We start from the raw sequence: 22,457 nt of genomic DNA on the forward strand, positions 1-22,457 counted from the left end.
GCCGAAACGTTGCTACAACTTTAAAAGCACAGCTATAATGGCGTGGGAAAATACCCGAACAAAACTGAATACCATATATATATTTATATGTATGTACGTATGTATATGTATAATTTTTAAAATTAAAATTGAATAATCTATCTCTCTCTCTCTCTCTCTCTCTCTCTCTCTCTCACACACACACACACACACACACACACACACACACACACACATATTCAATCTGTTAGTATAAGAGTATCCAAATGTTGCCTAGTTCATTGGGTTTGTTTCTCAATGCCTAATCTAGATGGCAGAAATCTGTTAACTACAAGGCAGCATAGGGAATTATATTACTTATGTTATGCTATCAGCTGGATATTTTCAGACAAATCCGATTGCTAGGAAAATTACTTTCTGAATAAAAAGCCAGGTTGGTTTTTAGTGATTAAAATACCAGGTCTATGAAAGCCAGCTGGGTGACTTTGATCCAGTCACTCTCTTTCATCCCAATCCACCTCATAGGGTTGTGGTTTGGGGGAAATGAGGAGGAAGAATATTAGCTATATGTTCGCAGTCTTGAGTTATTTATAAAAATAATAACGGCAAAATATTTAATCCAGGCTACTGCAGATAAAACCCACTCTCTCATAGTACATTTTCCAAATATAACAAAGAATCTATCTGCATACACACTCCAGGGATAACCCATCGTTTCGGCCTCCGAGTGCTGTTCCCCCAAACAGTTCAAATCTAGCGGGCGCCAAATTATCGCCTATTGCAGCAACAGGAAACAAGGCAGATCGACCCCATCGATGTTCAGAGATGGCGATGTAATCCTCCAAAGCGGTAGAGGGCGTCCAACTTGCTGATCTGAGGACAAGAAACTCGATTAACGTGCCTTTCTCAAGGCAGATAACGGATTTATAGATTTCTTTTCCATCCTGCAAACCGGAAGCATATTAGCATTCTGGGAACTACAGCTAACGTTGGAAATAAATAAATAAACGGGGTTTTCACCGGCCGGTCAGCCCAGGACCGAAGACATCCTCTGGCGGCTCCAACTCCACCCCTTCCCTCCAAAGGGTGCTTCGCTACCTAACTTCCGGAAGCGGGAACGCTCAAGTACCGACTTGGCGGTGGACTGAGGGCCCGCTGGTCTCAAATGTCGAAATGGACCGGTGAGCTATTTGGCCCTAGGCAGATTTGTTATTGTTATTACTGGGTTTTTATTATTTCAAACACTTGTAAAAAGGGTTTTACCTTTTTATGTTAAACTCAAAGGGACTAGTTTTTATTCTCAATTAATGGCATACTTTTAGTAGCCTGAGTGGCATGTCTAGCTCCAGGTTTTATAAAAAACGGGAAATTGAAGTGTTCCCCCTCAGCCCAAAATATATATGGCATAATCACCAAAAGTGCCGGACCCCCTCCCACATCATTCTTTTATTTATTTGGTTGGTTGGTTGGTTTGTCAATTGCTTACAAGATAATAGGTATAAGTAAAAACATAGTTATGAATACATGGATACATATAAGAAAAATAAAAAAAAATCTGCTAGAATTGTCATCTTTTTTAGATCCCTTGCTCTTTGATAATTGGTCAGAAGTGGGGCTTTTGTCTGGTTAAAGTGCCTTCCGTGGAATTTCACATTTGCTAGATCATGTTTGCACTTTGGCAGAGTTCTAAGAACAATTAATATTTTTAACCTAAGAAAAACGTAACTCTATAGTGATTATATATATATTACTGTTTTCAAATAAAAAAGATAAGTGATTAAAACCTATTCAGGGATTATTTCATCAAATTGATGATGATTATGCTTTTTTTCACTCTTTTCCAGTTCAAAATTATAGCCCTGAAGAGAGCAGGGTGTGTGTGCATGCGCACATGTATACATATGCATAACTCAGAAACTGGATTTAACAGAATATGACTCTCACCCCTCATTGTCTGTATAAATCTTCACATGGACATGTGATTGATCGTGAAAAACTGCTTGTGTGCATGAAGAAGAAAAGACTTGCTGAGGAATATATTTTAAGTCTAAATTTCCCAAATATTTTTTTTCAATCAAAAGGAGGCAAAGCTATCCATCCTATGTCTGTGAAGACAAAATAATTTTCATTCTTATCTTTTCAGGAATGATTTTCAGAATACGTCTTCACAAGAAATGATTCAGCCAGTTCAAAAGCAAAATACTCAAAAAAAAGTTTCTAGTATCCTTTATTGTAGTAGTTAACATATAACATGTATCCCATAAATGATGTAATTTGAGAGATGCCCCTTGTTTTTGTGTGCTGCACAAATAGTGTCTTTTTCTTAAAAAAGAAAAAAATACACTCACTTGTAATAAAAATAGATGCAACGTTCCACGTGGTTTTAATCTTTAAAGTTTTTCAATGTTTCTCCTTGTTTGGATTGCATTTTAAAATGAATTAGATGGCAAACATTTCTTACTAATTTAATCTAATACACAAACTACCATGCACCATTTGTAATGGGGAAAAAATCATATAATACCTATTGTTTTACTGCACTAATTATAATATGGCTTTCTTGATTGTGGCATTAAGTAAAATGTGAACACTTGTATTTGATTTTTCTCTGCCATTAATGATTAGGTTATCCCTATTCTCAGTTAATGGAATAAGACAAGGTTTTTATTTAAAAAATAAATTTTGTGCATAGCATCATAGCTTGGTTGTCAGTAGCTAATCAACTAGGAAAAAATGGCATTTGCAGGGCCTGATGAAAGAGGGCCCAGCTTACCAAATTTTGATAGAACTTTCTATACGATGAGGCAAAATCTGATATGCATTTTCTTAGCTTAGCTTCCTTTCTTAGTCTTGGCTGCCCTAGATGACAGTTTAAGTGACATGTCTACAAGAGGATTAGCAGTTCCTAGGATGCCAGGGCTGTTTTCTCAATCTGGTAAGATTCTTTTTATTTAATGTCTACTTATATGTATTAAAAATGGCAGCTAGCATATAGTAAAAGTCCTTTAATAAAAGAGTCCTTTAAATTTCCTATATTCTACTTGTCATCCAAAATTCATTTTTCTAAATAAAATTAAGTTTTAAATACAAGAGTATCTGTTTTTCAGAGTAAAAAATCAGTAACATTTTTTTCCAGTTACTCCACGGAGTCGAAGTGCCCCAAAGCAGTCAAATATATCTACCAACCTAGGCACAGAGAGAAAATCGCCTTACTTTGTGAAGATTCCTGGGCACCTTGGTAATTTGTCTGTGGTAAGCGCATACTAAAAAGAAATGAACAGACTGTAGTGCATAAGACAGTTGAACCCCCTACTTATTACTTTGTGATAATCCATTATTATCACAAAATCTCAGAAATTCATCCAGCTGTGCTTAACATGTTCATGGAGATATGGATAAGGTAGCAGAGTATGAGTCTTTTAATTTTCTTCGTGTAAGTGGTTTTGGAAAGATAGCTGGTATATAATTCTAAGAGAAAAAATAGTACAAATGGGACCTGCAATAAGTTGTGCACTGTGTCCTACCTCCAAAACCAGTCTGTTTGTGACACCTGTTTTTTATTTCATCCAAGTAAGACATTCACTACATTCTTTTCTCCAAGCGATATGCCATGTTTTCTGGCTAAGGTGTATATTGAGCCCTGGCAACATTGGAGGATTTCCCCTTTCAAATGTGTCTTTAAATTTCAGTAAGTTAATATGAAAAGCCTTGTAAGAACTTGTTGGATCTTAACTATTCCTCAATGTAAGATAGCGATGTAAGAATATTTTGTAGTTTTTATGAATGAGTTATTTGGTCGCTAAGTAAAGAAATAGCAGTTACCACTGTAGTTATTATGAGTTTTATGAATTGTGCTGCAGTATTTGTCTGGGATTTAAAGAGGTTGAAAGTATTCAAGAAAGCCCCTCCCTTCCCCATTAGGTGGTTATGACATAGAGAACTATGATTGGTTACTATAGTGTATTCCCTTGACTATTCTGTATTGACTACAAAATCCAGGCCATCAGTACGCTTTGCTGTTGTCTCCTGGTTGTCTGAATTTCTTCAGCCCAGATAGGATGGCTCTAGTTTCTGTAATAAGTATATTTCTATGAAAGGAAAGTATCTGCTTACAGTCACTCATGCTTTGTGACCGCCTATCTGGATTCTTGCAATGCATTATACATGGGGTTGCCCTTAAAAAGCATCCAGAAGCTTTAACTGGTCCAAAATGAAGCTGCATGGTAGTAAATTGTGTCAGTTATACAACATCTTATGTAAGATCACTATTTCATGCATTGGTTGCCAATGTGTTTCTGGATGAAATTCAAGGTGCTGGTTATATCATCTTTAAAGGCCTTTGTGGTTTGGAACTCGGTTACCTAAGAGACTGTCTTCTCCCACTTGTTTCTAACCATCCAGTTTGGTCTGGCAGGATATGCATGTTGAGGGTCCTGTCAGGCAAGGAATATCACCTAGTGGGACCAGGAGACGTGCTTTCTCTGCCAAGTACCTGTCTTTTCAGTGGCCCTGACTCTGTTGGCTTTTCATAAGGCCTTGAAGACTGGTTATGTGACCATGCATAGGATTTCAAGTGTGTGAAACGCCCAGCTTCCTGATTATATTAACATACAGGGTTGTGATTTCGTCAGTTGCTATATAATTTTTATATTCTGTTTGTATTTGTTTTAATTGATTTTCTGATTGGTCACCACCCAGAGCACTTATTTGAAGTGGAGGCCATAAAAATTGAATGAATGAATTTATTTCCTTCTGTCATTTTGAAAGCTACAAAATCATGTCAGTCTGGCTTGATGGGAAGAGAGTTGGTATTCTCTCTTTACTATTTTGGAAGCTGTATTATCCTTGCTTTATTAATTGATTGATTTATCTTATATTTTTTTCACAAACCTTGTCTTGATACATAACCCCTTTAGAAATAATGGTACATTTATATTGATTGAAATAACGTTTTTGCAGCTAATAAAATGAATTTTTAGATTACATTTTACTACATGGATAAGAGGGATGTAATTCTAACCTCATAATGGCCATTTAGGTTATTCTGAATGTAAATAAAATATATTTTAATGCTCTGCTAAAAATCATTTTTATGAAAGCTAAAGGCTACCTCACATTTGTCCAACTTGTAATTGGGAATATGGTGTACTATTATCATCAGTGTATCTTAAAATAGACTGCAGTTAGAAAACAAATCTGCCTTGATACTGATAAAATGCTTTGTGTCTTAGTTAGATGACAGTGACTGGACAGTTGCCCTTACACCTCCACAGTCAGTCATGTTCACAAACTTAGATTATAGTGCAGCAGAAGATGTCACAAAGAGTGCTGTCTTCTTGAATGAGGATGACCCGGGAGAAGCTGGTAAGATGAATATCTTCATGTTTTATTTGAATAACAGTTTAACAATATTGATTAATGAAAAAAGATAAAATACATATTTTGTGAGTTGTTTAATGTACAGTGAACAGAAGGGAACTGAACTGAACTGAACAAACTTTTCTTCTTATATGCTCTTGGAATAATAATAATAATAATAATAATAATAATAATGCGGCACCAGTTTCTTGGAAAAGAAAGAAAACCATTGCTAGCCTTCTGGCCAGAAAAGAGTTTCTAGCCTTCAGAATGATTGCCTCTTTGCTAGCAAAGTGGGGGTGTTTCTGGTCAGCAAAGGTGAAATCTAGCAAAGATTATCATTTTGAAGGCTAGAGAGGCTCTTTTCTAGCCAGAAAGCTTGCAAAAGTGATTGTTTTAAAGTTTAGAAAGCCTCTTTCAGCGGTTGTAGAAAAAGGTAAAGTAAGTAGACCCAAGTGGGGAAAGGGCCCTACCCTCCCTTGTGACAAGTTTCTGCATGTCAGTGGTCTCTAGCCAGTCGCAGCCTCCTGGCTTATGACATGTTTCCACAGGCTAGTGGGCCTTGGGCCTCTCCCAAAGTACTCCTGTGCATTTAATGACTGAAACTGGGAGAGTTGGGATTGTAGTCATTGAGCAAAGCAGTCACATGAGCATCTTTTTTAATGACTGCTTCACTTAATAAAAGAGACTCCAGCCTCAATTGTCATAAGTTGGGGACAATCTGTATTATGACTAAAGCATAGCAAGAAATGATTGCATAAAGCAAATCATAGTAATGAACACATTTTTTCTGTGATTTTAGCTGCGCGAAGCATGTATCCTGACTTTCTCCATTCCTTGTTAAAGCATAGTTCAAATACTGTTTTTGAACTCATAGATGAATATGAAGATACTTGCAGTAACCAGGTATATAGAATTATATTATGTTATTCAGTGATTTCTTGCTTAACCAAAAATATTTTATTTAGAATGAACTTGCATAGTAAGTTTGGCCTTCATCAAATGTTGTAGGACATGGAAGAAATCTTTGTAGCTAATCACAAGAACCACTTTGCCAGTTGTCATTGGGTAAACGTAGAACTGGTTACTTGTAATATGTGGTGTAAAAGAAAGTTTAGTCACCGTCACCATAATTTCAACTTTATTATCTACGTTCTTCCCCTTTGCCTGTACTTTTCCTATCAGATTTTTGATTGTAAGCTTGTTTTGAAAGGAAGCTTGCTTGCTCGCTCTTTTTTCTTTGAGCTTTATGTTGCAAAGCAGAAATGAGGAAATATCCAGTTCTTGGGACCTTCAGTTACACTTTTGACAATCCAAGAGTTTTCCATAGATTATGATCATAACTAGATGGGACTATAGATACTTGTTTGTATTATCTAAAGTTTGATCAATCAATGCTTTTACATAATTATGTGAAAATAGTAAGATAAAGTAATTGATAACATAGAGATGATATAGACTAGATTAAGTCTTAGTAATGTTCATACCACGTATAGTATTCTATGCTAATGATAAGAATAGCACAGTAAGTCTCTTTGGCCAATACACTCCTATAGAATCAAAGCCCAATTATAGTCTGAACTTGTTTGTAACTATTCTGTGCAAGCTAGGAACTTTCCTCTAAAATCTATCCTGCAAGCCTGAAAACTGTTCTTTGCATTCCACCATTTAGGAATATAATCACATACTCAAGATGTAAAATACAGGAAAATGATAAATTGTTATTTATGCTACACAATGTAATAAATTATAATGAATAAAATAAAACATAAAATAGCTCTTCATTGTTTTTCAAATGTCAGCTAAACATTCTTCAAAAAATAGTGTGTCGAGCAACTCCTGGACAACAGAAATTTTCCAAAACTGCTAGTGTTTTGTGGCTTCTAAAGCAAGAAATGGTAACATGGAGACTCTTGTCATCAATTTACAGGTAACTCTCTTACAGCCACTTAACTCTTTCCTCAATGTATTACCTTCTTGTGTTACATATTTGAATAAAAATGTTTCTTATATGAAGTAAACAAACAATATATAAGAAACACTAAGAAAACTCATTTTGTTCGGTTTCAGAAAGAACATTATTCTGGAAATGTATGTTATTCATAAATTTGCGGTTCAATCCTGTCTGTATTACTTAGGAAGTATGTTTTCAGTCTAAAGTGTATTTATTTATCTTGGTGATTGGGTGATAGATAATTCAATGCAGAATGTAGTAGAGGAATAAGATTTTGTGTCACATAATTTGAAAAATATGAAAGAAAGTATTAAATAACCTTCTTGGAGGTTTCAACAATACTGTTTTAAAGCCCACCGTCAAACACATAGCACAAACTATTAGTAAGGCATCAAAAGCAAGACTACATGGGAAAATGGAAGATGCATGTAAGTTCTGCAACACTCTCTGTATATAAGAAATAGAATTGCAAAGTTCTCATGAAAACTGCACCTAGATTTCACATGAATGTTAGCCTATATGGTTTGACTTGTAGTAAGAACTATGTGTTTGTGGGTGTTGAATGAAACAAAAAAGGACTAAGACTACTTGAATAAAGCTAGATAAAACAAATAAATAAAAAGTCAAGAGCACATGAAAGAGCTGTCATTCTATTGCCATCTTCTCCAAAATCCCTATATATTTTAGTAAATAAGTTTTAATGTTTATCATATGTGATAATTTCCTTTGTCTTTTGGATCTAGAGACAGAATACAGTCTGCTATGGAAGATGAAACTATGTTTGATCTTGCAGTAAGTTTTGTCATTTTGTTTTTCAAAAAAACATACAAGTCTAAAGTATATTATTGTTTAGCCAAATATTGCTTTCTTTGTCTAATAACATAGGCAAAACTATAAAAGTAAATAATTTAAACAGCTGTAATTTTACAAGCTGTAAAAAGCCCAAAAGTACAAATGGTAGCTTCCAGCAATGCTGTTTCTTCCATACTTCAGTTTCTGAAACAGAACTTTCACTTCCCTCTTGCTTAATCTGCACTTCAGAATTTCATCTCCACAAGCAGATTTGGAAGGTGCTATAAGAGTAATAGTCTTGATTGTTATAGAGGACCATTGTTCTGATAGATGGATTCTACAGAATAAACATGGAAGATATTAAAATCTTATATGAATAATGTTTCAGTCATTTGAAAATGTACTTATTTTTCCATAGATTATAAATGCCAGTGAAAAGACTGTTGTGAACAATCTATTCCAGAGAGACTCATTGGTGCGACAAAGCCAGGTATGACAAAATAAGATAAAGTGGTTAATTGCTGAAATGTTGAGTGCCTTTACAAGATTTGTGACATGGAACATAACAGAAATTCTCTCAGTGCTGTTTCCTGGGACTGGCAGATAGCAACAAAATCACTGTACCATTCTGCCCTTAATACTTACCATTTATTCAGAAAAATACCATGTTTTTATATAGTCAGTGTCATCAAAGCAGCTAAGGGAAAACAGCAGCATTGCATTTCCCATCACTCCATGACTGAAAAAAAAACACTGACAAAGCCAGACATTTTGGTGGCAAACCCAAACATAAATGTGGATTGAAATGGATGGATGAGTGTGAGGAAGTGATCTGTGATAGGTTTCTGTCCTTTCAATTCATATTTAGGAAAAAAATTAATGAAATTTATCTTTGAATAAGAAGTGGATTTAAGCTTTTTTTTACTATCCTATAGGAGGAGTATGGTGGAAGATAAATTACTCGTCTGATTTTTGTAATTCTTTTTAAATTTTCAGTTGGTGGTAGACTGGTTAGAGAGCATTGCAAAAGATGAAATTGGAGACTTCTCTGATAATATTGAATTTTATGCAAAGTCTGTATACTGGTAAGTTATTGACCTACTATTGAGCATTCATGAGCATTTATAATCCATATATTACATCTCACACTATTGAGATACATCACAATTCCCTTCTCTTTGGGTTAACTTTGCTACAGAAAAAGCAGCTACAGGAAGCTTACTTTACTTTTATTTCAGGTATCTATTGTCTTGGAATTGCAGAAGTAAGACAGCTTCTGCCATTTCTAAAAGAGACCAATATCTCTAGATATACAGTATTTACGATTGTAGTAATATATTGGAAATTTTGTTTCCAATCCAGACCCTATGATCTACATGTCATATGAGGATGTAGACCTAGGAGGATCCTATAAGTTGATTTTATTTGCCAATATAAGGGGAAGTATGAGGTATTTGCTACTGCCAGAAAGTAGGGGATAGTAATAAACCATGGTTGAGTGAGGAATTAGAGTTCTGATATATGAAAAGAGAACTAATGGGTCTCTGGAGCAAGTTAGTCTGCTTTATTAAGAAGATTTTGTCATTCTAAACAAAAGGAGCTTGAGGAATAGAGGAAAATATTTGTAGCTCAGGGTTGAAATGAGGTGTCCTTGCTGCTCTCTGAACTTGGCTGTTTTCTTGGAGACATTTCATTACCCAAACTAGGTAACATCATCAGTGCTAGTAGAGAGTGGAGTTTGCTCTGAGTTTATATTCTAGTGGCTTACCCTGTCGGTATTGGTGAGGGTGGACTAGGTGGTTCTTTGGTTGGAGTATTTACTGTTAGCTTGCTGGCAGTTCCTTGATTGGGGTATTGTTTGCATCTTAATTATTGGTCTGATGTTAATCTGTGTTCATCTGGATGTTGATTGCTGGTGAGAAGGTGTTTTGATCTTTTTGTTTCCTTGTTTTGTTTATGGAGCTATATCGTATATCTCCAATATAAATCTCTGTGTTGGAACAGTATATAGAGAAAGACATTATCACAATTGCTATTTAAAATATATATACATGGAAATTTTCAATTGCATAAATTATTGAAGTAGGTTGTGGAAAATAAGCACACTTAATAAAGATTAAGAATAGTGGACATAATAAAGCCATTTTGACATTCATTTGGATGCTTGGATGAACTATTGAAATATATCACTACATAACTACAACATTAGAATATTTAATTTAGTAAATGCTGTTGATGAAGTGTTTTTTGTTGTTTTTAGGGAGAATACATTGCACATTTTGAAACAATGGCAATTAAATACGTTCACTGGGAGTTTACGTCCATTAGTGACTGAAGTAGTAAGTATAACATATCAATTCCAGGCCTAATATATCTAAATGAAATATGGACAAAACATTCTTACATAGAAATCAATTTGTTAAAGTACCATTACAATAGACAATATTTTATTTTCAGCTTTAATACATATTCAAATTACTCATTATGAAGAATAATTAAATGTATTAGTAGTGTTCAGATATAATAAGGGAATAAAAGGAAAATTAGAGCATAAGCAAGAATGGAAGATGGACAGAAAGTTAATTTAAAAGAATAAGATTGTTGAGTTAGAAAAAAAATAGTTAATTGGAGCGACTAATAATAATAAGGAAACAATAGGATCTGAAGATTTTGTAACTAAAACTTAGTCATAGATATATATATTAAAGAAATCAGTTACCTTTAAATAAATGTTTGTGAATATTATGCTCCATTAACAAATGTTGTAACTAGTATTTAAATATTAATTGAATAATTAATCACAATTTGTATTTGAGGAGAATCCTTAGAAATATGTCAAGCTTTTTCCTGAATACCTTTTAGAAAATGTTTAAAAGAGAGAGGCTAAAGGAAAAACAATTTTAGGATAGAGAAGACTTAAAAAGAAAGTAGTGATACAACTGAATATTCATACATGAGTACTGGTAATTTTAGAGAATTTAGAAGCAGGCATTGTAATAAGTAAATTGAGGAAAAGGTTTTTAAATATGTTGTCTAATTTCTTAAAGAATAGAATTGTAAGGTCATCCAGAGAATATTACTGTACAGAATTGCCTACTGTTACTTTACCTTAAAATCTGTATATAGAAGACTCTGTTTGATTTCTATATTTAGGACCCAGATGCTCCAGTAAGGCAGAAAATGCCACTTGACGATTTAGATCGTGAAGATGATGCACGATTGCTCAAGTTCCTTTTTACTCTCATTAGAGCAGGAATGACAGATGAGGTAAGCCAGTGGAAGCCAGTTGGGTGTAATGATTAAAGACCAGGCTGGAAACCAGGAGACTGTGAATTATAGTCCTGCCTTAGGCATGATAGCTTTGCTGGTAGCTTTGCTCCAATCACTCTCTCTTAGCCCAACCCATGTCATAGAATGTTATTGCGGGGAAAATGGGAGGAGGAAGGAATATTAAGCATGTCCACTTTGAATTGTTTATAAAAATAATAAAGGTAGAATAAAAATTTTAAAAACTCACACAGAAATATAAAATTGGCTCAAATACAAAGTTATGCAAATAGCTATAGAATCATAGTTAACCTGCTGAACTAGCATTATGTCATAAACAGTATCCATGAAGTAATAAAAATCTTTTGTTGCTTAACCATATTAACTAATTTGTAAGCCACCCAGAGTCATCTTGTAAGAGAAATGGATGGCATCAAAATTTAATAAATAAATATATAAAAATTAACATTCAATTCCTTAAGCAGCTAGGAAAAAAATCACATAATATTTTGATCATTAATTACATAAAAAGCTTGGAATAAACTGTCAGGTTTGAATCTCTGCTTGGTGCATTGAGTGGAACTTTGAATAATAAGACTTGTATTTTTGATTGAGTAGATGTTCGCCATTATAATTTTAGAGTAAATGTTCAAAAAAAAAGGTTTTAACAGTTTCTACTGTTCTATTTTAGTACAGATTAACTAGATTTCTAGCAAAAATTATCTTTCTCTCTCCTGGATTCTTTTATAGGCCCAAAGACTCTGCAAAAGGTGTGGCCAGGCGTGGAGAGCTGCAACACTTGAAGGATGGAAACTGTATCATGATCCTAACATGAATGGAGGTACTGAAATGAAAAGTGACATAATAAGCACATATAGAACAAAGAAACACTATTTTAACATATTTGCCCTTAGCTGTTTTCTACAACTGTCTACTTGGAAAAGAAAAAGTATTTATTTCAGTTCATTCAAAGTTACATATTCATAAAATATTGTTACTAAATATAAAGTTAAGTCCTTAATTGTAATAGAAATAAGAGTCAATCTATCCTTATCTCTGAATTTGATATAAAGGGTCCAGATTTCTTATTTGCAATGTTTCTTGAAGATTTATCATAATTTCCAATTGCCTATTTCAAATTTAATAACTCAATAACAATTTGAAGGATCCATAATTAGTTGTATACCTTCTAGTTCCCTCCCTTCCTTTTACATTTAATTTAGAGAACACTTTCCTAGTTTGATGAAACCTTAGTTTGTTACTGCATTCCAAATGAAAGTCTGTGATTTTAAGGAATAAAAAATTTAAGAAGTGGGCTTCTACCTTGATTTAAAAGGCTCATTTAACCAAGAATTTCGCTGTAACCATAGATTATGATTTAATCATACTACAACCTTACCTGTTAAATTAAATGTTCTACTAGTAGAGAGATGATTTGACTAGACAACTATTAAAGCTGTATAGTCCCAGAGCTTGCTTATATGAAATGACATGAATTTTTCCATGGTGGAGACAACTTGCTTTTTCAGAATGTGCTCCTTCTTATGCCTGCTTCATGCTACACCACTTCATAAAATATTATGTCTTACAAGTAGGGCAAGAGCTAGAGCCAGTAGAAGGAAACCCATACAGATGCATTTGGAAAATCAGTTGCTGGCGACTTGCAGAAAAGGTAAGAAACTTACAAATCTTCTATTCACTTCTAATATTGCCAGTAGCAGTACAAGCATATTATCAGTATGATTTTTATAATCATGCGAATGTAAGAGTATTTTTAGCATGCCTTCTGCAAAACTTGGAACATCCCATCCCAGGATTCAAACATTCTATTAACTAAATATTGTATGCTCTCCTCCTGTAGAGTAGGGGTGTCAAACTCACGGCCCATGGACCAGATGTCTCACTCACTGGCCACCCCCACCCGTTTTAGCGAAGGAAAAAAGTTGTGATATGACAACAACATGACGCCCTGAGTTTGACACCCCTGTTGTAGAGCATCTTCTCCCAATCATTTTTCTCCAGTTGTATGCAGCTCCTGTAACTCTGAATAAAATATTGCAAAATTAAATATAATCTTAATAAGATTGGAATTGTATGGTTTATTATTCATGCTGATTTCCTAGGATGGGAGCGGGTGATGGCAGAGTACATAGGAATATGCAACTTCTCTTAGAGATTGGTAGTTCTCTCCATTTTGGGGGAATCTGATGACTAGATGAACCCTAATGCATTGGGGTTTCATAATATTTAACTAATTAGCATCAGCCTGAGCATCAGCTCCATGGTCTTTAATATCAGTACAATGTTAATTCATTCTATTGGCATTGGCAGAATAATCGTTTAACCATGTAAGTTTTCACAAGACAAGTGGATGGAATAGAACTTAGGCATATTGCCTTGAATTTCAGTCTTTACTAGGTCTTGCTTCATTTTTTTCATGCAAGCCCCAATCTTGAGGTTTCATTTTTGGACAGGACAAATGCATCCTCTTACGCTGTCTTATCTGCAGAAATGGCTTATGCTATTTTGTTGTTTTGATTGCTTCAGATGTGCCTAAATGTCATGCTTTAGTAATAATATATATTACATTTCTTAAATATAATAGCATCAAACAAATATTTCTGAATTGAATATTTTTAGGAACAGTTTGACAAGTATGAGAGAGCAATCTATGCAGCACTTAGTGGGAATCTCAAACAGGTATGACATGGGTTTTTTTCAGTAACAGTTGGAAATGTTGAACACTTTGCTATCATTCTGAGGCATATAATGTAATTGCAAGCCAGAGATTCTGCAAATAAAAAGTAGCAGTTGTAGCTTCTGAAGCTTACAAGCAAGCCCATATAAGCAGTCCTTGAGATGAGCCAGACCATTGCAGTTGCATGTCATGACATACAAAACCTCCTCACTTAATGACCCCAGTCCTTGCTCTCTCTGATGAAAATATTAAATGAACAGGAGAGTCATTTAACAAAGCAGAGGGTGCCTTGGGGATGGGGAGGCCTGAGAAGCCTACACAGGCTCAGGATTGCCTGCTCTAGGCCTCCCAAGGCTACTCACGCTCCCATAAACTGTACAGAAAAATGGAGCCTCCTTTAAAAAAAAATAATTTGATAGTATTGCAAGAATAGAACCTGTTGCAAAATGGGAGTTTGCTTTCTTTGTAAGAAACTAGTCCTGGGTACCTCTATCAAAAGCTTAAAAAACAGAAAGGTAAGTTGGGTGTTGCTGGTGCCCTGGAACAGGCTTGAATTCTGCAAGTCCTTGGGTGGGATCTCCCCTTGTTCACTGGAGGCTTGCAAATTCCAAATGCCCTGACCTCCCCTTCCTTGCTGGATGGGAAAGAGGCTGGTGGCTTACAAGTTGAAGCTGATTTGTGTTCACTGTGGCCATCTGATCTCTATTGGGTGGATGAGTGGCTGTAGAGAGCCAGCAGGATGGGGTGGGTGGGTGAATGAGTACTGCAGCATCCTTGCAGTCAGTTATAACAGTGAATGACTGTGGGGTTACTTCAACCATCATAACTTTGAAACCAGGCCACAAGTAGTTTTTGGGGAATCAGTCATAACTTCAGATGGTCAGTAAGCAACCTGTCGTAAGTCAAGGGCTACTTGTATGTGTATGTATTGTCTTTTGAGAAGAATCTTTAAGAACAAGTTATTGTAACTAATATTAACTGTAGTTGGCAAGAATTTGCAGGTGCTTCCCTCTAGTCATGCTTTTGGGAAAGAAATATTAAAATCAAAATTAGCTGCAATTCATTATCACTGTGTTTGTCAGTAATTCATAGCTAAAGTAGGGCTAGCTAGGGTTGTTTTAATATACAGTACTTTCTGCAAAATTTTAATTTGTTGGGGTTTTGTTTGTTTTGTGACTTTAAAGCTTCTTCCAGTTTGCGATACCTGGGAAGATGCTGTTTGGGCATACTTCAGGGTCATGGTAGACACACTTGTTGAACAGGAAATTCGTTCATCTGTGATGAATACAGAGGAGAAGGAAGAACTCCCCAGAGAATATTTGGAAACAAAGTGAGTTATTTTTTGTTTGTTTAAGAGTTGCTATGAAGTTTTGAAGGCAATGCTAACTGCCATTTTTCTTGTTTATCTTGTTTTTCTTCCTTGTCTGAAGCTGGACTTTAGAAAAAGTATTTGAAGAACTTCAAGCAACAGACAAAAAGGTAAATCTGAGGCTTTTTCAAAATTAAAGGAGTAAGTCATAGCTTACTCTTATATGTATTTTCTCGTAACCAAGTCCCATAGGGGGTTCTCGGGGGCAACTTTTATCTCCAGATAAAAGTTGTAATGATGTATTCATTTACTTGGGAAAAAGACTTTGGGCATACTATGAATAAACACATTGGATTGCCCTAGTCTTAATCTGAAATTGCAGTTTTATTAGTCAAAAAGATAAAACTAATTTTCAAAAAATCCGATGCAGTGACCAGAACTTTTATCTATTATCATTTATGCAATGGATGTGTTCATGTATATTTTTAAACCAGGATATTTAAACTGTGTGTTGAGTAAGCTTGCACATCGCATTTGATCATACAGATAGACTTTTATGCATCATTAAATCAGAACAAGTAAATCACCTGATGAATTTTATAATGGAAAATGAATCAGCCAGTAAATGTACCTTATAACTGCACAGAAATATTGTCCTTCAGCGTAAGTATGCTGCAAAATAATCTTTTTCAAAAATGCCTAAATATCCTGATTACAAATAATTTTCTATGATTATGTGTTATGACTTAATAAATACATAAATTGTTTTTCAGAGAGTTTTGGAAGAGAACCAAGAGCACTATCATATGATTCAAAAGTTTGTTATCCTAGGAGATGTGGATGGTAAGTTTTACACTAGGTCTTTTTCATTCCTCTGTTTGCTTTGTTTTTAGTAATGCTGTTATAGAGTAGCCATACTTACAAGGCTTTAAGAATTTAGTTACTTGTTCTCTTCAGAAAAAAGTGGGTGAGAAAGAAAAGTCTATAAAAATGTTTATGGTGGGTGGGATGCAATTGATACATAAAAAAGATACTTGTAACTGTCTTGCCTTTTGAAACATTACAGCAAAGATATGTAACTTGGTGCTTCCAGACATCCTGGGTGCCCATAAGATTTTTTTTTAAATTAAAATTAGTTTTGCATACTTTAAAGTGCCAATCACAAGCATCTTTATTTAACTGCTTAATTAAAATACAGGGAAAATAAACACGCAGAGGGGTTCAGCCTGCTGCTTTTTTTAAAAAAAGTTTTCCTGTTCTTCAAATATAAACTTGGCTGAGAATACTGTGGGATGCATCCCGGAGGAATAGAGGAGCTAGTGGGGGAAACATAGCTTCTTCAGTTCTGTGATAAACAGTTGTAATTATTTTATATTTTTTGCTTTTATTTTTCAGGTCTCATGGAAGAATTTTACAAGTGGCTTTCCAAAGGCAGAAACATGCTCCCTGGGCATCTGCTTCGATTCATGACTCATCTCATTCTATTTTTCCGTACTTTGGGGCTTCAAACCAAAGTAAATGCATTTATTTATTCAGCTTAAATAAGTATATAAATTAGCAAAATAATTAGAACTAGGGTATCACAGCTAACAAACAAAACTTTCTATGTGTTAAATGTGAGCATGAAAAGTTACCATTCCTGTCCCAGTGATGTATCCTAAAATATGAGAACTGGTTGCAAAAAGTACATTCAGATCCATTAAAAAGGTAGCAAAATGACAGTTTTAGTGTTAATTACATATTGTTATAATATATTAAGGTTAACCTTATACCTTAAAATAATTAGGCAATTTTATTAAAACTTTTGTTTTGCCATATAGGAGGAAGTATCAATTGATGTCTTAAAGGCCTACATTCAGGTAAATTATTTCATTATTTGCACAAATGGAAGCAATAAAGAGCAAAGATGTTACTCTATTTGCATAATTGTACATTTATGACCCTTTTTACATATAGCGCAGTGGTTCTTAACCTTCCTAATGCCATGACCCTTTAATATAGTTCCTCATGCTGTGGTGACCCCCAACCATAAAATTATGGCTCGATTCCTAAAACCACTGAAAATATGTGGTTTGCGATGGTCTTAGGCGACCCCTATGAAAGGGTCATTTGACCCCCAAAGGGGTCATGACCCACAGGTTGAGAACCACTGATATAGAGGATATCAAATTAGTTGAAAGAAGGCATTATTAGATTATAAAGGCACAGGTATACTGATGCATTGCTGTTCACTCTCCCTTTCAAGTGAGTGCAAATACACATGCATATGTGTCTGTATTGTGTTGTTATACCATTATATTTTATATTTAGATATTGTAGTAATATTTATATTGTCTCCCCAAATACCATTTGTTTTCTGTTCCAGTGGTTAATGCATGAGAAGCACACTGATCTCATAGCATTTTACGTCAGCCACCTGCCTCAAGATGTAGCTGTGGCTCAGTATGCTGCATTCTTGGAGGATGTGATAGACACTGAACAAAGACACCATTGTCTGGAGCTTGCCAAGGAAGCAGGTTAGAAAAAAATGGGGTCAATTGGACATATTCTTAGGGAACATTGAACTCTTTCCCTGGTTGGCAGCTATTTGTAAATGAATGGGTATGATTATAATATTTCTAAACAGAGTATGCACAGTTCAGTTGGTCATAGCTTGAAATATTAATAATGGATAAGATTTTCATATTAGTACTTAATGTGCCATAATGCCTACCTGGTTAAAAGATCTCCAGTGAAATTTTGCCTCCAAGAAATTACCAGTGTAAATGAAGTAAAGACAATATTTCCATTTAAAGTTATTTTAGTTTCACCTCATAGAAAACTACTCAATCAGTTTCAGTGTTTCTGTTTAATGTCATTCTTTATCCATACAGATGTTATAAATACCTTCTTCTCTTGGTATATAATCCTTGTTCTTTCTTTTTTTTCAAAATAGGTTTGGACATTGCTACTATAACAAAAACAGTGGTTGAAAATATTTGCAAAAAAGACACTAGTGAGTTCTTCCACCATGATCTTGCAGTAGAGACCGGCACAACAGAGGTGAGTGGTGGTACTTCATACGCTCTATCTCTAATACTAACCAGCACATTCTGCCTACTTTTATCAGCTGCAGAAGCTGTTCCTATATGAATTTGTATGCATAGCCACTTTGTTTTACGTTACTTCCAACAGCTTCTGGTCAATAAACATAATTGCAAAAGTTGAAATTGCAATAATAATTCATTATAATTGGAGTGCTTTGCATGTCTGTGTTCCAATCCATTGGCAAGTACTTCTGTTAAATACTTTGCTCAAAATAGCAATCCTAATTATATGCTGTTCTTGAAATGCTGAAAACTCAAATATATCATTTAATATAAATTGTAATTAAGTCTAAATATGTCAGATACTTGTGATCTCCAATAATGCATAGTTAAAATCTCTAGATTGTAACCAGTGTCTTAGCAAATCCCTTTTCTAGCCTTAAAAGCTAATTTGGTACATTTGATTTGGTACATTTGATTATTAACACAGGATTTTTCCCCCAGGATGATCGCTTGAAGATTGATGTGATTGACTGGCTAGTATTTGATCCTGCTCAGAGAGCTGAAGCACTTAAGCAAAGCAATGCTATAATGAGGAAATTCTTGGGTACTGCACTATTATCCATGATTTTGAAATAAATAAATAGATAAAGGCATATTGAATCTGAAAGCAACTTATGTTCTTAAATAATATTTTATAGCATGTAAGAAGCATGAAGCAGCTACAGAAGTATTCATAAAGATTCCACAAGACTCTATAGCTGAAATATACAATCAGTGGGAAGAACAAGGAATGGAGAGTCCACTTCCGGCTGAAGATGACAATGCTATTAGAGAGCATTTATGTATTAGAGCATACCTGGTAAGAATGGGACTAAGTTCCAAAGAGGACAACCTGTTCCTAATTCCAAAAATGTGTCAGTGCTCTGTTAGCTGTGAAACATATACACTGTTCAAACGTATAGTTTATTTTAATAAACAAGCTAATCCAGAGGTCAGAGACAGTAGTAAAATCTTATTGCATTCTGAGATTGAATCTTATTTCAGATTTAGCCAAATTGAGATAATTTTGTTTTTCTTTTTCTTTTAAATAAGTTGAACTGAGTTAGATAGGCTTAGCTCTCTATTCTTATCAACTAATGAGGAAGAAGGAATAAAGGATCTCTGAACTAATGTTCAAAATATTTGTTTAAATATATTCAAGGACAGATGTCAGATAATTCATAAACATATAACTTACATATTTCTAGTTTTATGTATTTGATAATAACTATATACTTCCAACTAAATTTAGGAAGCCCATGAAGCTTTTAATGAGTGGTTTAAACACATGAATTCAGTTCCACAGAAGCCAGGTCAGCTTTCACAAGCAAGTTTCACAGAAAAAGTTGCCCATGAACTTAAAGAGAAGAAATATGAGGTAAATATATATGAAAAAGTGACTTCTTCATAATATATTGAAATATAAATCGTACTCCTAAATATCTTATCCATATGGATAAAATGTGAATAACTTATCATTATATTTCAGGGCAGCCATAGCCAGAAATTTATATTAGGATTTTAACTCTTTTGTGTGTGCTGTGTTGTCTCACATCTTTTTTTCTTGTTATCTTTTTTCAGGTAGATTATGGCATCTGGAAAGGTCTTTTAGATGCTCTTACAGCTGATGTAAAAGAAAAAATGTATAATGTCTTATTGTTTATTGATGGAGGATGGATGGTTGATGTCAGAGAGGTTGGTTGATGTCAAAATGCACATTTAACACTAGTCCTACATAATAATAGAATCAAAGATAATGGAATAGCTGCATTTTCCCCACTAGAACACTACTATGTAGTGTTCAGAGTTCACTTCTTCTGGACTGACTCTTAGATTGTAAGTAATCATAAGTACATTATTACACAAACTAACCATGTAAATAGTGCCTACACTTAAACAGAAATGACATGGCAAGATCACATATGCTCTGGTTTAAAATTAAACTACTATCTTACACTATAGTGAAGGGCCAAACTTAATAGTCCTGTAGCCAGATTAGTTTTTGTGGGTTAGAATTGGAAGAATTGCACAACTTAACATTTACTCACTTTTTCTCTATTTGAGAGTGTGTTAGTTTTCAAAGGTTGGAGTAGAAAGAGTTAAGATTGTATAGAGGATTTTGGCTTAATCCATGTCTATACTTTTTAATCAAGGATGCTGAAGATGATCCTGAGCGTTCTCATCAAATGATCATGCTGCGAAAACTCTGCTTGCCAGTGTTGTGCTTCCTCCTTCATACAGTTCTGTATAGCACTGGACAGTATCAGGAAGACTTAAGACTTGCTGACTTGATTGCTTCAGATAGGCACAAACTCTATATGGTAATATACTCTTTGAATTGTTTTTTAATGCTCTGCTTGTCTCTAAAGTGCTGTAGTTTGCATTTCTTTAATTTCACTGTCCATGGTATTGCATAGAAAATTCCAAAGATCAGAGTCGAACTATTAAAAAGTATGAATAAGCTAGCTTTCCCAATTTTTAATAAAATATGAAATATAATTAAGCACTGGAATAATTAGGATATTTGTAGACTAACTACAAAAATGAATTACTATGCTGGTTGTTACAGAATCCAGAGAATTAAGAAGCAGAATGAGTACTTCATTAAAATAGTTTTCTCTTTGGTCACTAGCTTTCCAGGTAAAGAAGATTGGATATTTTATCTCAGATTGTGATTTGCTTTCATTTGTATTTCCTATCCTATAGATATTTTCCAAGGAGGAACTCCAGAAACTCTTACAGAAGTTGAGAGAATCTTCCCTCATGCTTCTGGATCAAGGTCTTGATCCTCTTGGATATGAAATACAATCTTAATTGCATTGTTGTAGGTAATATAAATAAAATTAGTGATACAAATGAATATAAGGTTTGGATCCCAGATTTTTGGCCTCCATGAAATAGAGAATATTTTGATTCAACCTCCATTGTTTTATATGGAAATATTTTAATATTTTAATGGCATTGGCGCATAGCAGTGTGGATTTTTTTATATTTAAAATAATTGCATGGATAATACTTTGTATTTTTCTCAATAAAATTGTAAACAATAATTTAATTTGTAATAAGGTTTATATTGCTTAAATGTAGGAAGTAGTTTGCATCAGTAAGCCTGCCAGAGTGAAGTGGCCTATAGATGTAACAAGGAAGTGTTACAGGTAGTCCTCATCTTAGAACTTGTCATTTAATGACCAAAGTTAACAACAGCATCAGAAAAGTGCTGTACAGCCTGTAAAACATGTCTGGCCTTCGTAAAACATCACATCATTCATATGACCACATTTGGGGCATTTGTCAAACATTTATGACCAATTGCCTGCAGTCCCACAAAGGATTTCCCCTCCAGCCCCACAAAGGATATCCCTTTTGGCTGCAGGAAGAGTTGAATCTTGAAAATTTCCAGCAGTCCCCTGAAGGATTTTCCCTCCCTGTGTGGAGGGAAGGGGAATCCCTTCAGTGGCTTGCAGCAGTGGAGCTGAATCCTTCAACAGGCAGTTTTTTCAGTCCGTCTGCTTAACAACCTGGGAAACTGCTTAACAGTACCAGGTTGGCAATAAAAAACAAAGCATGTTTGGTTGCTACAATACAAAAAGGATGCTAAGTAATTGGAAAGAGTACAGACAAGAGCAACAAAGATGGCTTGAAGGCTTAATCCTATGGAGAACGATCTGAATATATGTAGCTTAAAGACTAGTAGACCAAGGTGAGATACAATAGCCATCTTCCAATATTTTGACTATTGTCACAGGGGAGGATTGTAGATTTGTTCTCCATCTTCCCAAGAATAGGATAAGAACTGATATTCCTGGTATCTTTTCTTGCCACTCTTTGACCGATACAACCAATTGGCTGGTGACAAGGTCTGATGGGTGAGTGGCAACTGACTACTTTGGAATCAAGGCCAAAATCTGAACTCCTTTTACAAAGGATTGAGTAACAAAGAAAGGTCAGAGGAGCCACTCAGATGCCTGCTGGAGATGTAGGGCATCCCAAAGAGAACCAGCTGACAGTGGGTGAGCTTCCTTCCTACCATGG

At 34.8% G+C, this 22,457-nt stretch overlaps 1 protein-coding gene across 3 annotated transcripts; it reads left to right on the forward strand.

Annotated features, from left to right (window-relative positions):
- Window positions 1-915: 915 nt before the first annotated feature.
- On the forward strand, window positions 916-21,475 carry NUP107 (nucleoporin 107). Of its 3 annotated transcripts, none has more exons than XM_087935579.1 (28): window positions 916-1,160; window positions 2,123-2,199; window positions 2,828-2,914; window positions 3,116-3,231; window positions 5,211-5,343; window positions 6,140-6,243; window positions 7,140-7,267; window positions 8,035-8,083; window positions 8,502-8,573; window positions 9,080-9,168; window positions 10,344-10,422; window positions 11,237-11,350; window positions 12,101-12,191; window positions 12,943-13,022; window positions 13,991-14,050; window positions 15,233-15,378; window positions 15,479-15,527; window positions 16,131-16,200; window positions 16,753-16,871; window positions 17,178-17,216; window positions 17,723-17,873; window positions 18,293-18,399; window positions 18,888-18,990; window positions 19,085-19,245; window positions 19,678-19,803; window positions 20,007-20,120; window positions 20,579-20,746; window positions 21,132-21,475. In XM_087935579.1, the coding sequence occupies exons 1-28, from the start codon at window positions 1,153-1,155 to the stop codon at window positions 21,237-21,239; spliced, it is 2,748 nt and encodes a 915-aa protein (XP_087791705.1). In that variant the 5' UTR covers window positions 916-1,152; the 3' UTR covers window positions 21,240-21,475. The 3 variants fall into 3 exon arrangements, with proteins under 3 accessions (XP_087791705.1, XP_026555670.1, XP_087791706.1); XM_026699885.2 differs by having other exon boundaries at window positions 12,946-13,022; XM_087935580.1 differs by having other exon boundaries at window positions 2,834-2,914.
- The last annotated feature ends 982 nt before the right edge of the window (window positions 21,476-22,457 follow it).

The sequence above is a fragment of the Pseudonaja textilis genome, chromosome 5 (genome assembly GCF_049901715.1).
Source record: "Pseudonaja textilis isolate UNSWEBS1 chromosome 5, rPseTex1.2, whole genome shotgun sequence".
Lineage (NCBI taxonomy): Eukaryota > Metazoa > Chordata > Lepidosauria > Squamata > Elapidae > Pseudonaja > Pseudonaja textilis.

Coding starts and splice junctions, on each gene's coding strand:
- NUP107 (XM_087935579.1), top strand. Junction 16,201..16,752: donor TATCCTAGGAGATGTGGATG/GTAAGTTTTACA, acceptor TTTATTTTTCAG/GTCTCATGGAAGAATTTTAC. Junction 18,400..18,887: donor TAGAGACCGGCACAACAGAG/GTGAGTGGTGGT, acceptor TTTTTCCCCCAG/GATGATCGCTTGAAGATTGA.